General features: G+C 41.8%; 2 protein-coding genes across 3 annotated transcripts in view; both read left to right on the top strand.

The window, feature by feature from the left end:
• Positions 1 to 14994, top strand: part of LOC147035637 (cytochrome P450 1A1-like) — a 29282-nt gene that overhangs the window by 9282 nt on the left and 5006 nt on the right. For both annotated transcript variants that reach the window (XM_085845754.1, XM_085845764.1), the window contains 5 exons: positions 3946 to 4804; positions 4910 to 5036; positions 5144 to 5233; positions 14111 to 14234; positions 14359 to 14445. In XM_085845754.1, the coding sequence (XP_085701880.1) occupies positions 3956 to 4804; positions 4910 to 5036; positions 5144 to 5233; positions 14111 to 14234; positions 14359 to 14445 (1277 nt within the window). In that variant the 5' untranslated portion in view covers positions 3946 to 3955. The remainder of the gene's footprint in view (positions 1 to 3945; positions 4805 to 4909; positions 5037 to 5143; positions 5234 to 14110; positions 14235 to 14358; positions 14446 to 14994) is intronic.
• LOC147035638 (cytochrome P450 1A1-like) overlaps positions 1 to 14994 on the top strand; it is a 90405-nt gene that overhangs the window by 9230 nt on the left and 66181 nt on the right. The gene's annotated exons all lie outside the window — the stretch shown is intronic.

Below are 14994 nucleotides of genomic sequence, written 5' to 3' on the forward strand. Positions count from 1 at the left end.
CTTTCTCTCTCGATCTTTCTCTCTCGATCTTTCTCTCTCGATCTTTCTCTCTCGATCTTTCTCTCTCGATCTTTCTCTCTCGATCTTTCTCTCTCGATCTTTCTCTCTCGATCTTTCTCTCTCGATCTTTCTCTCTCGATCTTTCTCTCTCGATCTTTCTCTCTCGATCTTTCTCTCTCGATCTTTCTCTCTCGATCTTTCTCTCTCGATCTTTCTCTCTCGATCTTTCTCTCTCGATCTTTCTCTCTCGATCTTTCTCTCTCGATCTTTCTCTCTCGATCTTTCTCTCTCGATCTTTCTCTCTCGATCTTTCTCTCTCGATCTTTCTCTCTCGATCTTTCTCTCTCGATCTTTCTCTCTCGATCTTTCTCTCTCGATCTTTCTCTCTCGATCTTTCTCTCTCGATCTTTCTCTCTCGATCTTTCTCTCTCGATCTTTCTCTCTCGATCTTTCTCTCTCGATCTTTCTCTCTCGATCTTTCTCTCTCGATCTTTCTCTCTCGATCTTTCTCTCTCGATCTTTCTCTCTCGATCTTTCTCTCTCGATCTTTCTCTCTCGATCTTTCTCTCTCGATCTTTCTCTCTCGATCTTTCTCTCTCGATCTTTCTCTCTCGATCTTTCTCTCTCGATCTTTCTCTCTCGATCTTTCTCTCTCGATCTTTCTCTCTCGATCTTTCTCTCTCGATCTTTCTCTCTCGATCTTTCTCTCTCGATCTTTCTCTCTCGATCTTTCTCTCTCGATCTTTCTCTCTCGATCTTTCTCTCTCGATCTTTCTCTCTCGATCTTTCTCTCTCGATCTTTCTCTCTCGATCTTTCTCTCGATCTTTCTCTCTCGATCTTTCTCTCTCGATCTTTCTCTCTCGATCTTTCTCTCTCGATCTTTCTCTCTCGATCTTTCTCTCTCGATCTTTCTCTCTCGATCTTTCTCTCTCGATCTTTCTCTCTCGATCTTTCTCTCTCGATCTTTCTCTCTCGATCTTTCTCTCTCGATCTTTCTCTCTCGATCTTTCTCTCTCGATCTTTCTCTCTCGATCTTTCTCTCTCGATCTTTCTCTCTCGATCTTTCTCTCTCGATCTTTCTCTCTCGATCTTTCTCTCTCGATCTTTCTCTCTCGATCTTTCTCTCTCGATCTTTTCTCTCGATCTTTCTCTCTCGATCTTCTCTCTCGATCTCTCGATCTTCTCTCTCGATCTTTCTCTCTCGATCTTTCTCTCTCGATCTTTCTCTCTCGATCTTTCTCTCTCGATCTTTCTCTCTCGATCTTTCTCTCTCGATCTTTCTCTCTCGATCTTTCTCTCTCGATCTTTCTCTCTCGATCTTTCTCTCTCGATCTTTCTCTCTCGATCTTTCTCTCTCGATCTTTCTCTCTCGATCTTTCTCTCTCGATCTTTCTCTCTCGATCTTTCTCTCTCGATCTTTCTCTCTCGATCTTTCTCTCTCGATCTTTCTCTCTCGATCTTTCTCTCTCGATCTTTCTCTCTCGATCTTTCTCTCTCGATCTTTCTCTCTCGATCTTTCTCTCTCGATCTTTCTCTCTTTCGATCTTTCTCTCTCGATCTTTCTCTCTTTCTCTCTTTCTCTCTTTCTCTCTTTCTCTCTTTCTCTCTTTCTTTCTTTCTCTCTTTTTCTCTTTCTTTCTTTCTCTTTTTCTTTCTTTCTCTGTTTCTCTCTTTCTCTCTTTCTCTCTTTCTCTCTTTCTCTCTTTCTCTCTTTCTCTCTTTCTCTCTTTCTCTCTTTCTCTCTTTCTCTCTTTCTCTCTTTCTCTCTTTCTCTCTTTCTCTCTTTCTCTCTTTCTCTCTTTCTCTCTTTCTCTCTTTCTCTCTTTATCTTTTTCTCTCGATCTTTCTCTCTTTCTCTCTTTCTCTCTTTATCTTTTTCTCTCGATCTTTCTCTCTTTCTCTCTTTCTCTCTTTATCTTTTTCTCTCGATCTTTTTCTCTCGATCTTTTTCTCTCGATCTTTTTCTCTCGATCTTTTTCTCTCGATCTTTTTCTCTCGATCTTTTTCTCTCGATCTTTTTCTCTCGATCTTTTTCTCTCGATCTTTTTCTCTCGATCTTTTTCTCTCGATCTTTCTCTCGATCTTTTTCTCTCGATCTTTTTCTCTCGATCTTTTTCTCTCGATCTTTTTCTCGATCTTTCTCTCGATCTTTTTCTCTCGATCTCTTTCTCTCGATCTTTCTCTCGATCTTTCTCTCGATCTTTTTCTCTCGATCTTTTTCTCTCGATCTTTCTCTCGATCTTTTTCTCTCGATCTTTTTCTCTCGATCTTTCTCTCGATCTTTTTCTCTCGATCTTTCTCTCGATCTTTTTCTCTCGATCTTTCTCTCGATCTTTTTCTCTCGATCTTTCTCTCGATCTTTTTCTCTCGATCTTTTTCTCTCGATCTTTTTCTCTCGATCTTTCTCTCGATCTTTTTCTCTCGATCTTTCTCTCGATCTTTTTCTCTCGATCTTTCTCTCGATCTTTTTCTCTCGATCTTTCTCTCGATCTTTTTCTCTCGATCTTTCTCTCGATCTTTTTCTCTCGATCTTTCTCTCGATCTTTTTCTCTCGATCTTTCTCTCGATCTTTTTCTCTCGATCTTTCTCTCGATCTTTCTCTCGATCTTTCTCTCGATCTTTCTCTCGATCTTTCTCTCGATCTTTCTCTCGATCTTTCTCTCGATCTTTCTCTCGATCTTTTTCTCTCGATCTTTTTCTCTCGATCTTTTTCTCTCGATCTTTTTCTCTCGATCTTTCTCTCGATCTTTTTCTCTCGATCTCTTTCTCTCGATCTCTTTCTCTCGATCTTTCTCTCGATCTTTTTCTCTCGATCTTTTTCTCTCGATCTTTTTCTCTCGATCTTTCTCTCGATCTTTTTCTCTCGATCTTTCTCTCGATCTTTTTCTCTCGATCTTTCTCTCGATCTTTTTCTCTCGATCTTTCTCTCGATCTTTTTCTCTCGATCTTTCTCTCGATCTTTTTCTCTCGATCTTTCTCTCGATCTTTTTCTCTCGATCTTTCTCTCGATCTTTTTCTCTCGATCTTTCTCTCGATCTTTTTCTCTCGATCTTTCTCTCGATCTTTTTCTCTCGATCTTTCTCTCGATCTTTTTCTCTCGATCTTTCTCTCGATCTTTTTCTCTCGATCTTTCTCTCGATCTTTTTCTCTCGATCTTTCTCTCGATCTTTTTCTCTCGATCTTTTTCTCTCGATCTTTCTCTCGATCTTTTTCTCTCGATCTTTCTCTCGATCTTTTTCTCTCGATCTTTCTCTCGATCTTTTTCTCTCGATCTTTCTCTCGATCTTTTTCTCTCGATCCTTCTCTCGATCTTTTTCTCTCGATCTTTCTCTCTCTCTTTTTCTCTCGATCTTTCTCTCTCTCTTTTTCTCTCGATCTTTCTCTCTCTCTTTTTCTCTCGATCTTTCTCTCTCTCTTTTTCTCTCGATCTTTCTCTCTCTCTTTTTCTCTCGATCTTTCTCTCTCTCTTTTTCTCTCGATCTTTCTCTCTCTCTTTTTCTCTCGATCTTTCTCTCTCTCTTTTTCTCTCGATCTTTCTCTTTCTCTTTTTCTCTCGATCTTTCTCTTTCTCTTTTTCTCTCGATCTTTCTCTTTCTCTTTTTCTCTCGATCTTTCTCTTTCTCTTTTTCTCTCGATCTTTCTCTTTCTCTTTTTCTCTCGATCTTTCTCTTTCTCTTTTTCTCTCGATCTTTCTCTTTCTCTTTTTCTCTCGATCTTTCTCTCGATCTTTCTCTCGATCTTTCTCTTTCTCTCGATCTTTCTCTTTCTCTCGATCTTTCTCTTTCTCTCGATCTTTCTCTTTCTCTCGATCTTTCTCGATCTTTCTCTTTCTCTCGATCTTTCTCGATCTTTCTCTTTCTCTCGATCTTTCTCGATCTTTCTCTTTCTCTCGATCTTTCTCGATCTTTCTCTTTCTCTCGATCTTTCTCTTTCTCTCACCGTAGATACTGTGAGATGGCCAGTGCATTGGCGACCAGTGAGGTATGGTGGCCATCAATACCGAGCAGCATGCTCATCTTCAGCACCATTTTCCTGGCACTCATGACTTTACACCGCACTTCGGGTAAGCGGCGAAATGCGGTTCACTCCATCCCAGGACCCTATCCTTGGCCCATTGTTGGGAACATCTTCCAGCTAGGAAAGGAACCGCATCTTGTCCTTTCTGAGATGGTAAATCGGTATGGAAAGGTGTTCAGCTTGAAAATCGGCTTAAGGCCTGTTGTCGTCCTCAATGGCCTGGACGTCCTTAAGAAAGCTCTTGTAACCCAGGGTGAAGACTTTGCTGAACGTCCCCGCTTCCAATCAATGGCAGACATTAGTAGAGGTCAGAGCATTGTGTTTAACAAGCCTTACAATGCTGAGTGGAAGGCTTACAAGCGTCTTGCACAAAACGCCCTGCGCACCGTGTGCTCACAAGAGGCTGAGAACAGTGAATGCTCATGTGCGCTCGAGCAACATGTGCGTTCAGAGGCACGATACTTGGGGCAGATGTGTATCGATCTGACTGCAGAGCACGGTGCATTCGACCCAACAGAACATGTCACGGTGACAGCTGGCAACGTCATCTCCGCAATTCTCTTTGGTCGGCGTTTTGAGCATGACGACAAGGAGTTCCAAAGCATATTGACTGTTAGTGAAGAATTTGCGAAGGCGGCAAGCACTGAGAACCTCGCAGACTTCATACCGATTCTGCAGTATGTGCCAAACGTTCGTTTGAGAAAGTATAAGGAGCTCGTTAACATGTTTAACTTGTTCCTTGAGCGGAATGTGGAGGAGCATTACAAACAAGATGGATTGCTCAAGGTACGTTTCAGTGTCCATGTCTACCCAGGCCGTCCCTTCTGTTATTTATGCAGAATAACATAATGTTTGATGAACATTTATTGTTTTTCCTTCATACCCCCGCAGAACAACCTCGCAAATGTGACGGATTCTCTCATTGCGATGAGCAAAGAAACCAAATTGAATGAAAATGTTAACCGTCGAATCTCGAAAGAACAAGTCACCTCCACCGTAATAGACCTGTTTGGTGCAGGTAGGCACCCCCTGCCGTGTTCACTATAAAAGCAAACTTTTCAAACAAAGAAAAAATATTTCTGTGCATGAGGAATATCACTTAATCACTCTCTGTCCCCAACCCAGGTTTTGACACAGTTGGAACTACTTTAAACTGGAGTTTGCTGTACCTAGCAAAATTTCCTGATATTCAGGAGAAGATGCAGAAAGAGATTGGTGAGTGATATATCATCCCTCTAACATGAAGCGAAGCAAAAATTTCAATACAAATTGCACAGTGAGGTAAACCCAATTACTGACAGATACAAAACATTTTCAGCTCTGTTTCCCCATGAACCAACATCCATTTTCATTTGGAGAAGGACAAAATGAGACATTAGAAACGGCCATTGCTTAGTACAAGCACATGATAGAACCTCTAACATCACTGAGTACTGCAGTTTTGGACCATTGGGGAGAACATCACCCAGCTTCAAGCACAATCTCGGGCCATGTCGATCACTTTGTATGACTCAGATAACACCTTACCCTGTGCTGTCTTGACAAACAAGGACATGGGCAGAGTCTCTGAGTGGCAAATTTGATTGGTCATTGTAGAAGCTTTTTCTAGCCACCTTAAGACAGAAAAACTTTCGTTCAATACAAGCTGTTTATTCAACGAAATGTAAGACACTCTTGTATACAAGAGGAAGGCCCCAGCCTGCTACAACGTTGCAAGCCGAAAACTTAATGCTACATCGAATATTGAGTGTTATATATGCAGTTTTACCAGGGTGTGTCTGGATAACAGATGGAACTTTGTGCACTTTAAATTACAACATCGAAGGATACTAATTGGTCTGTTTTGGAGTTTGCTTATGCCCCGGGAAAGGGTATAGAGGGGAGATATTGCTGGTTCAGATGGTCATCAGATCGATAAGGTTTTGCAAGGCTGTTTACGACTACTGAGAAATGTGTGTATTCTGCCCTCTTCTAGTTTTCCCAGCATATATTTATTAAATTATTTCTCAAAGCACTAAACTAAGTTAATTTGGATTTTTACGTGATTATAAATTCAATGAATAATCCAGTTTCCGCAGTCGTGATGACTTAAAATGCCAAAATATTTTGTTCAAGCACTACTAAACTAAAGGGTTTTTAAAGTGCCAAAAAGGCTAATTGTTTTCTACAGTGTTCAAGCGTGTCATTCAATTCAAAGAAAGAAAAAAAAAAGACATAAAATGTCATCGCCTTTTTTCCACCAGTCGGCTATCTTGGATCTGATCTGATCTCAAATGAAAAAAATGATGTGAATATGTGAGCAATCATTCGTTGTGTGTGTGCCATGTTTGAACAACATCGGTAAATGCATATCTCAGAACTGGTTGAGGACGTGTTCAACATCGGTGTCCGGTTCTCCCAGAACTGAAATGCGTGTCAAGAAGCAAAGAGAATCACGGGTTACCACAATGTCGCCATTGTTGAACAAGCTATTAATCTGACAGCCACAGCAATCTGGTTGTTTTGGTTTTCGATGTCTTTGTGGGTAACGCCTCTTCTGCCGGGCTCCGGAACAATGTCGACCTTGGGGCCCTCAATGTCATCCACTGCAACGTTGCTCTCTTCAGGTACCCGTGTGTCACTCCCCTGATGTTCAGGAGCTTCCTCCACTTCTGCTGAAAAATCAACATCGCTGATGACTTTCGAAGACAACGTCGAAGCTCGTTGTCTGATCTGGTCGGCATGTCGCTCCCAAATCTGATGAATGCCTCCAGTTGACACTTCCACAGAATATGAAACAAGACCCGTTCGCTTGGCAATGTAACCGGATACCCACTTGTCGACGGAGCTGTAATTTTGAACTGAAACGTGTTGTCCAATTTGAAACTCCTGACACAACACACAACAACAACAAGCATTTTAAGGCCATTTTCCCTGTTAAAGCGGGGGTTAGCCTTGCGGACCCCATGACAATCTTCTCCACTTCACCCTATTTTCCGTATCTCCCCTTCTTAATCCCCTTGCCCACATTTCTTCTTCCACCACCTTTAGCCAAGTTTTTCTCGGTCTTCCCCGTCCTCTACTTCCTATTACACTCATTTCCAACACTCATTTCGCACCCAGTCACTTTCATCCTTCCTCAACACATGACCCAACCATCTCAACCTGTTTCTCTTCACAACCTCCATCACAGACTCTATTCCCATCATCTTCCGCAAGTCCTCATTTGTCTTCCTCTCTCTCAACGATGCTCTGCACATGCACCGAACCATTCACATTTCGACCCTTTCCACCCTTTGTTGCTGCTCTATGTTCAGTACCCATGTCTCACTCCCATAAATCATCGTACTCTTCACACATGTAGCATACACCTTTCCCTTCAGCTTCAACGACACTCCCCTCTTTGTCAGCACGCCACTCAGTTCCCGAATCTTCTTCCATGCACATCTCACTCGAGCAACCGTCGAAGAGTCTGATCCACCTTCTCCATTCAGCATGTCTCCGAGATAGCAAAATGTTTTCACACCTTCCAGCTTCACACAATCTCCAAGATCCAACTCAACAATTCCTTCGTCTGCAGCTCCCTCTCTGCACACCTTACACTTGAATGTAGCTGCCACACTGGTTAATGACCCTCTCACACCACTACATTTTCGATAAACCCATTCAGCACACATTGTACACTGAATGGAGTTCACTCGGACACCCTTCCTGCACACAGCACACGGCCACTTCCCAGACCTTTCCACCTCACCACATGCTTTACCACTTGCCATCACCTTCGTCTTTCCGATATTCACCTTCAAACCTTTTGCCTCCATACATTCCTTCCACTGGTTCATCTTCTCCTTCAGTCCATCCATACTCTCTGCAATCAACACCAGATAATCTGCATACAGCAGCTCCCACGGTAAACCCTCCTTTACCCTCCGAGCCAGCACCTCCATCACAACTACAAATTGAAGTGGACTGAGTACCGACCTCCTACCCTCACCTCAAACTCACCACTGTTCCCATCCTTCGTCCTTACAGCTGTGCGCGCTCTATCGTACATGGCCATCACTACTCTGATCAACCATTCCTCCACTCCTAACTTCCTCAATGCCCATGCCATTACTTCACGTGGAACCCTATCAAATGCTTTCTCCAGATCAACAAACCCCAAAAACAACTTCTTCCTCTTCTCCATGTACTTCTCCTGCAATTGCCTTACAATAAAAATCGCATCTGTCGTTCCTCTTCCTGGCATAAATCCAAACTGCATTTCGTCAATCTTTACCTTCTTCCTTATCCTCTTCTCCAACACCCTTTCCAATACCTTCATTCCATGCTCCAATAACTTTATTGCTCTATAGGAGCCACAGTCCAGAGGGTCACCTTTCCCCTTGGACAGAGGGACGAGGGTACTGAGTTCCCAATCCACTGGAATGCGGCCTTCTTTCACCACCAGATTACAGATCTCTGTCATTCTCTTCACACCCCAACTTCCCGCTGCCTTCAACATATCTCCCACAACTCCCGTCGGCCCTCCTGCTTTTCTACTCTTCATTGCTCTTATAGCTTCCTCAACTTCCTTCTCAGTTATCTTCTCTGCTGGTCCTAAAACCGGGTTACTCTCTGTTGCTATCCCATTCATTTTCTACATTCAACAGCCTTTCCATATATCTCTTCCATCTTCCTTTAATTCCATCTGAGTCCACAACGATTTGTCCCACTTCATCCTTCAAGCAACTCACCCCCGTCACATCAAACCTCTCTCTCTCGCTATCTGCTTTGCAATCCTGAATACCGCTCTCTTACCCTCCTCCGAATCCAAGTGTTCTCCGAACATTTTCCTATGGGCCTCCTGCGCCTTTGCAACCTCTTTCTTTGCAGCCTCCTTGGCTTCCTTATAACTTTCATGTGCTGCCTCTTCTTCCACCGTATCCTTCACCTTTTGCTATTCCTTGAACTTCTTCCTCTTCTCTTCCATCATCTTTCAAAATTCATCACCCCACCACCATGTTTCCGAGTGCCTCGGTGGTCCTTTTGTCCATCCACATACCTCACCTCACCAACGGCTCCCAATAGACTATCTTTCATTGACATCCAACCACTTTCAAGCTCAAACACATCATCTTCAACCATACTCAGCCTCTCTCTTCATGCTTCCTCCACTCTCGCCTCTTTCAACCTCCACTCCTTCATCCTCGGTTGGTACTTCACCCGCCGAATTCTCCTCGCACCTTTCACCCTTATATCGCAGACAACCAGGTGGTGCTGTGAAACAGTCTCCTCCCCCGGGACACCTTTGTGTCCTGGAGGTTTCCCCTATCTCGCCGACGCACCATCAGGTAGTCAATGGTTGTCGTCGACCCACCTGACGTGTATGTAATAAGCTTATCTGCTTTCTGGAATTGAGTATTACAAATCAACAAATCGGCTCCTTCAGCAAACTCCAAGATCCTTTCACCTCCTCCATTTCTCACACCATATCCATAACCCCCATGGACTCCTTCAAAACCGTCTGGACTCCTTCACACATGTACATTCAAGTCTCCTCCTACCACACCAACTTCCTCATCTTTCACATTCTCCATCAACTTTCTATCGCACACCAGAACATGTTCTTCTCTTCATCGCTTCGACCGACCTGCGGGGCATATCCCGAGATGACGTTCACCAAGAGCTTTCCGATCACGATTCTCACCATCATCAACCTTTCACTCACTCTAGTCAGACTCACTACACTGTCTACAAGCTCCTCAGAAAACATGACACCAACACCATGCACGTCTTCCAGGCACCCTTGCCACATAAACTTGGACTTCTGCCCCTGCCTACCCTTCACCATTCTCACACCACTTCCCTTCCACCGTGTCTCCTGCACACAACATATGTCCACTCTTCTTCTGACCAATGTTTCAACCACTTCTCCAGATCTCCCTGTCATTGTCCCTACATTCCATGTACCAAAGAGATGTATCAGGAAGAGAGAACAAGTCAGTCTGCAAGGCAAAATAGTTTATCCTCGTCACTAGATGTCGAGTTCTCCCAGAACCGAAATGCATGTCAAGAGGCACAGAGAAACACGAGTTACCAGAACGCCGCCATTGTCCAACAAACTTTTAATCCGACCACTGCACAACAGGCCCTGTCCATGCGAGCGCAGCCGCAACATAGCAATACATCACAATCGGGTTTTTAACAACTAAAATGGCTCCCAGTCAGCCATTTTAGATCTTATCTCGAAAAAATCATATAATGTGCTTATGTAAGCCATAATTCTTTATCTGAGTGCAAAGTTTGAACAACATCGGCAGATGCATGGTCCGAGAAATGGTTGAGGACGTGTTCAACATAGTGTTTTTACAACTAAAATTGCCGCCAGTCGGCCATCTTGGATCTGATCTCGAAAACAAATGACGCATAAATGGAAGCCATCATTTTCGGGTGCCAAATTTGAACCACTTTGGTAAATGTCTGGGTGCCAAGTTTGAACAACATCGGTAAATCGATATAATGTCTGGGTGCCAAGTTTGAACAACATCGGTAAATACATGTCCATGAAATGTTTGAGAGCATGTTTGATGGCAGGTTTTTTTCTGACTAAAATGGCTGCCAGTCTACCAGTTGGCCATCTTTGATCAGATGGCAAACAAAAACGAGGTGCAAGTGTGTGCCATCTTGTACTGTGCTTGTGCAAAGGTTAAATAAAATCGGACCATGCATGTCTGAGAAATTGTTGGGGACACACTGAGGTAACAAAGTGACCACCAGTCAGCCATCTTGGACCTGATGTCAAAAAAAATGATGTGCATATGTTATGCATCATTCATTATATGTGTGCCCAGTTTGAACAATATCGGTAAATGCATGTCCGAGAAATGCTTGAGGACATGTTCAACATCGGGTTTTTGCAACTAAAATAACTGCCAGTCGGCCACCTTGTATCTGATGTCAAAAAGAAATGATGTGCGGATATATATATATATATATATATATATATATATATATATATATATATATATATATATATATATATATATATATATATATATATATATATATATATATATATATATATATATATATATATATAACATAGGTTTTCAAATCCTACAGCAAGGAGAGCTAGTACGGGGATGATAGAAAACAGTGATCCAGGAAAAGTACCGTGATCAAATGGTTCGGACAGGATGGAACACAGAAACTCCTTTACTGCACAACAATTTAATCAAGGCAAAGATGGCGGCAACCAACTCGCAGACACGAGGCACCAGTAAGCCAAAAACCGGAAGTTTCCCTCTCTTTCCTGTGGAGATTATAGGAAAATAAGGTAAAAATTACAGAATCGCATTACACTAACATGGCATCAACAGATTGCAAGAAAACATTCACAAGTAAAGCAGTAAAGCATTCACATATATAGCATAGCATCAAAGACTTTCTAACAATATATATATATATATATATATATATATATATATATATATATATATATATATATATATATATATATATATATATATATATATATATATATATATATATGCAGCTCTGGAAAAAAAATGAGACCACTCCAAAAAAATTTAAATCAGTATCTCTACATGTATGGCAGCCATTCCATTCCAGTGTCTGTTGAATTCCAACACAGGCACACCTCATTCTCTTAGCGAGGTACTAATTAGGTGATCACCTGAACCGAATCTTATTTAACAAGGAAAAGTATAAAAACCACTGCTGTGCTCATCACTATCCTATTGCAATAGGACCAGCTGGATGGCAAAAACAGTGCTAGTAGTACCTCAAAAGTAATTGGAATCAAAAAAATAACTATTGGCCATGCCAAGAGTTGAAAAGAAAAGTTTTGAGTGAGGAAAAGAAGGGTTCAATTCTGGCTTTACTGGCAAAGGGATACAGTGAGCGTCACGTTGCTTCCATCCTTAAAATTTCAAAGACTGCGGTTCATAAGAACAAGGTCAAGCCGCAAACATTGGGGACAACAAAGCTACAGACTGGCAGAGGGCGAAAACGACTTTCCACTGACCGGGATGAGCGCCAACTCATTCGAATGTCACTCAACAACCGTAGGATGATATCACGTGACCTACGAGAAGAATGGCAAATGGCAGCTGGGGTGAAATGCACGGCGAGGACGGTTCGAAACAGGCTCCCAGGGCTGAAGTCGTGCAAAGCTAGAAAAAAGCCCTTCATCAATGAGAAGCAAAGAAGAGCCAGGCTGAGGTTTGCAAAAGACCATAAGGATTGGACTGTAGAGGACTGGAGTAAAGTCATCTTTTCTAATGAGTCCAATTTTCAGCTTTGCCCAACACCTGCTCATCTAATGGTTAGACGGAGACCTGGAGAGGCCTACAAGCCACAGTGTCTCGCACCCACTGTGAAATTTGGTGGAGGATGGGTGATGATCTGGGGGTGCTTCAGCAAGGCTGGAATCGGGCAGATTTGTCTTTGTGAAGGACTCATTAATGAAGCCACGTACAAGGTTGTCCTGGAAGAACACTTGCTTCCTTCTGCTCTGACAATGTTCCCCAACTCTGAGGATTGGTTTTTCCAGCAGGACAATGCTCCATGCCACACAGCCAGTTCAATTAAGGTGTGGATGGAGGACCATCAGATCAAGACCCTGTCATGGCCAGCACAATCTCCAGACCTGAACCCCATTGAAAACCTCTGGAATGTGATCAAGAGGAAGATGGATGGTCACAAGCCATAAAACAAAGCTGAGCTGCTTGAGTTTTTGTGCCAGGATTGGCATAAAGTCACCCAACAGCAATGTGAAAGACTGGTGGAGAGCATGCCAAGACGCATGAAAGCTGTGATTGAAAATCAGGGTTATTCCACAAAATATTGATTTCTGAACTCTTCCTAAGTTAAAACATTAGTATTGTGTTGTTTAAAAATGAATATGAACTTGTTTTATTTGTATTATTTGAGGTCTAAAAACACTGACTCTTTATTGTTATTTTGAGCAGTTGTCATTTTCTGCAAATAAGTGCTCTAAATGACAATATTTTTTATTTGGAATTTGGGAGAAATGTTGTCAGTAGTTTATAGAATAGAATTAAAATGTTCATTTCACTCAAACACATACCTATAAATAGTAAAACCAGAAAAACTGATAATTTTTCAGTGATCTCTTAATTTTTTCCAGAGCTGTATGTATATATAAATACATACATACATACAGTACCATGAACATGTTGTCTTTGTGCCAAGTCTGAAAAAAAAAACCGTCCTTGCGTTCCGAAACATGGTTGCGGATGCACGCACGCAAACAAAAATTGAGACCAAATCCATAAGCCCCCGTTTCAAATTAAGTCCAATGGGGACGAATAAAATACAGATTTCAAAGGTCGTAGAAAAGAATTTTTTGGGGGGAATTTACCGCTGTCGATGCAGCATCTTTTACACCACCTTATTTGACATGTTGCATTCATTATTTGTGACTGTTGTTTGTGTCCTTTATGACGTCCTCAAAAACGGTGTTTCCTGTTTTAAAGGTTGATGGACTTATCAGTCTTTAAAATCTGTCTGTCAGACAGACAGACAGAGTAAAAAATATTATCTCGCTCCTCTCTGCGTATGTGCAATTGGGCCAAATTCAGAGCCATACTACTGCTTATCTATAGGTTCGTTTTCCGATTAATGTCCAAAATATTATACTTGATTGAAATGAAGTTGTTCCTCGATCATAAGCTTACATTTTAGACAGAAAGACATCCAGACAAAGTAAACAAATTGCAAAACCCTGCTTTTCGCTTTGTGTGTGTGGGGGTAAGGACTATTTTCTGTTGTAAATTGTCATTCATTGATTTATCATTAGAAAAAGGCAGAATTTTAAAAAGTGTTGCCTTCATTGCCAAGCAACAACAGAAAGATTCACGGTCGTATTTATCAGGAAACGGTATTTTCATGAATACACAGTGGAATATCGCTCATTTGTCGGTGTATTGGCATTCCACATTGGTCAGTTACATTCCTTAGAATTGAATATTTAGGGGTGCGAAGGAGGCTTAATGTTGCTTTTCCAGAAACTGTGATGATGTGTTTACATTGAGTTCACCACAGTCGAAGAGTGCTGTTGGTTCCTGTTTTTGTCTATATCCCCAGATGCTACAGTGGACAGGAATCAGTTCCCGAGGCTTACTGACAAGCCAAATCTGCCGTACACTGAGGCCTTCTTGCTGGAACTGTTCCGCCATTCCTCTTTTGTCCCTCTGTCCATCCCACATTGGTCAGTGTGCTGAGATGTATAGGTGGCAGAAAAAATATCAATGTTCATCATTGTTATAATTTGAAACAAATTAAGTTAATTAATGAGCTAAACTTTTTATCATACACTCCCTCAATCCCTGTAGCACCACAAGAGACATTGTATTTGAAGGTTACTTCATTCCCAAAAATACCTGCGTGTTTGTGAACCAATGGCAAGCAAACCATGACAGGTAATACATCATCGCATCGCTACAGGAGTACAGAGTGTCTCAATAAAAGTTACACAGACTATATTCGGAAAATTAATTATATAGCAGAGAGAGAGAGAGAGGGGTGATACCTGAAATATGGTGTGAACGTGTGATGGCAATTATGCATAAGGTAGTGCAGATTGACAAGATAATATCACATTCGATATATAAAGTCTGTTCACATTTTATTGAGACACCCTGTATCGACATCCCCTTCTGGCTACTTCAATCTTTCATGCTCTGATCACCATTACTGTGCAGAAACATGTTCATGGTGTCCCCGAATGGACATGGTAATATAATAATTTACAGCAAGAAAATCTCTCATTATTCATAATACACGGAGGGGGGAAACAAAAGAGTGTTAGAAGATGGCAATGGCCAGGTCTCTGTTTATTCCTTCCAGCCAATTGTGTATAAAAATTCAGGATCATGTGATGCTTTAAAAACAATATATCCTGATAATGTTGTTTTTCTTTTTTTATCGACCAACTGTTAAAACACCCCACAGCATGTCATCAGCATGAG

This window comes from Eptatretus burgeri, chromosome 1, assembly GCF_056783735.1.
Source record: "Eptatretus burgeri isolate ZD-2024b chromosome 1, Ebu_testis_v1, whole genome shotgun sequence".
Classification (NCBI taxonomy): Eukaryota; Metazoa; Chordata; class Myxini; order Myxiniformes; family Myxinidae; genus Eptatretus; species Eptatretus burgeri.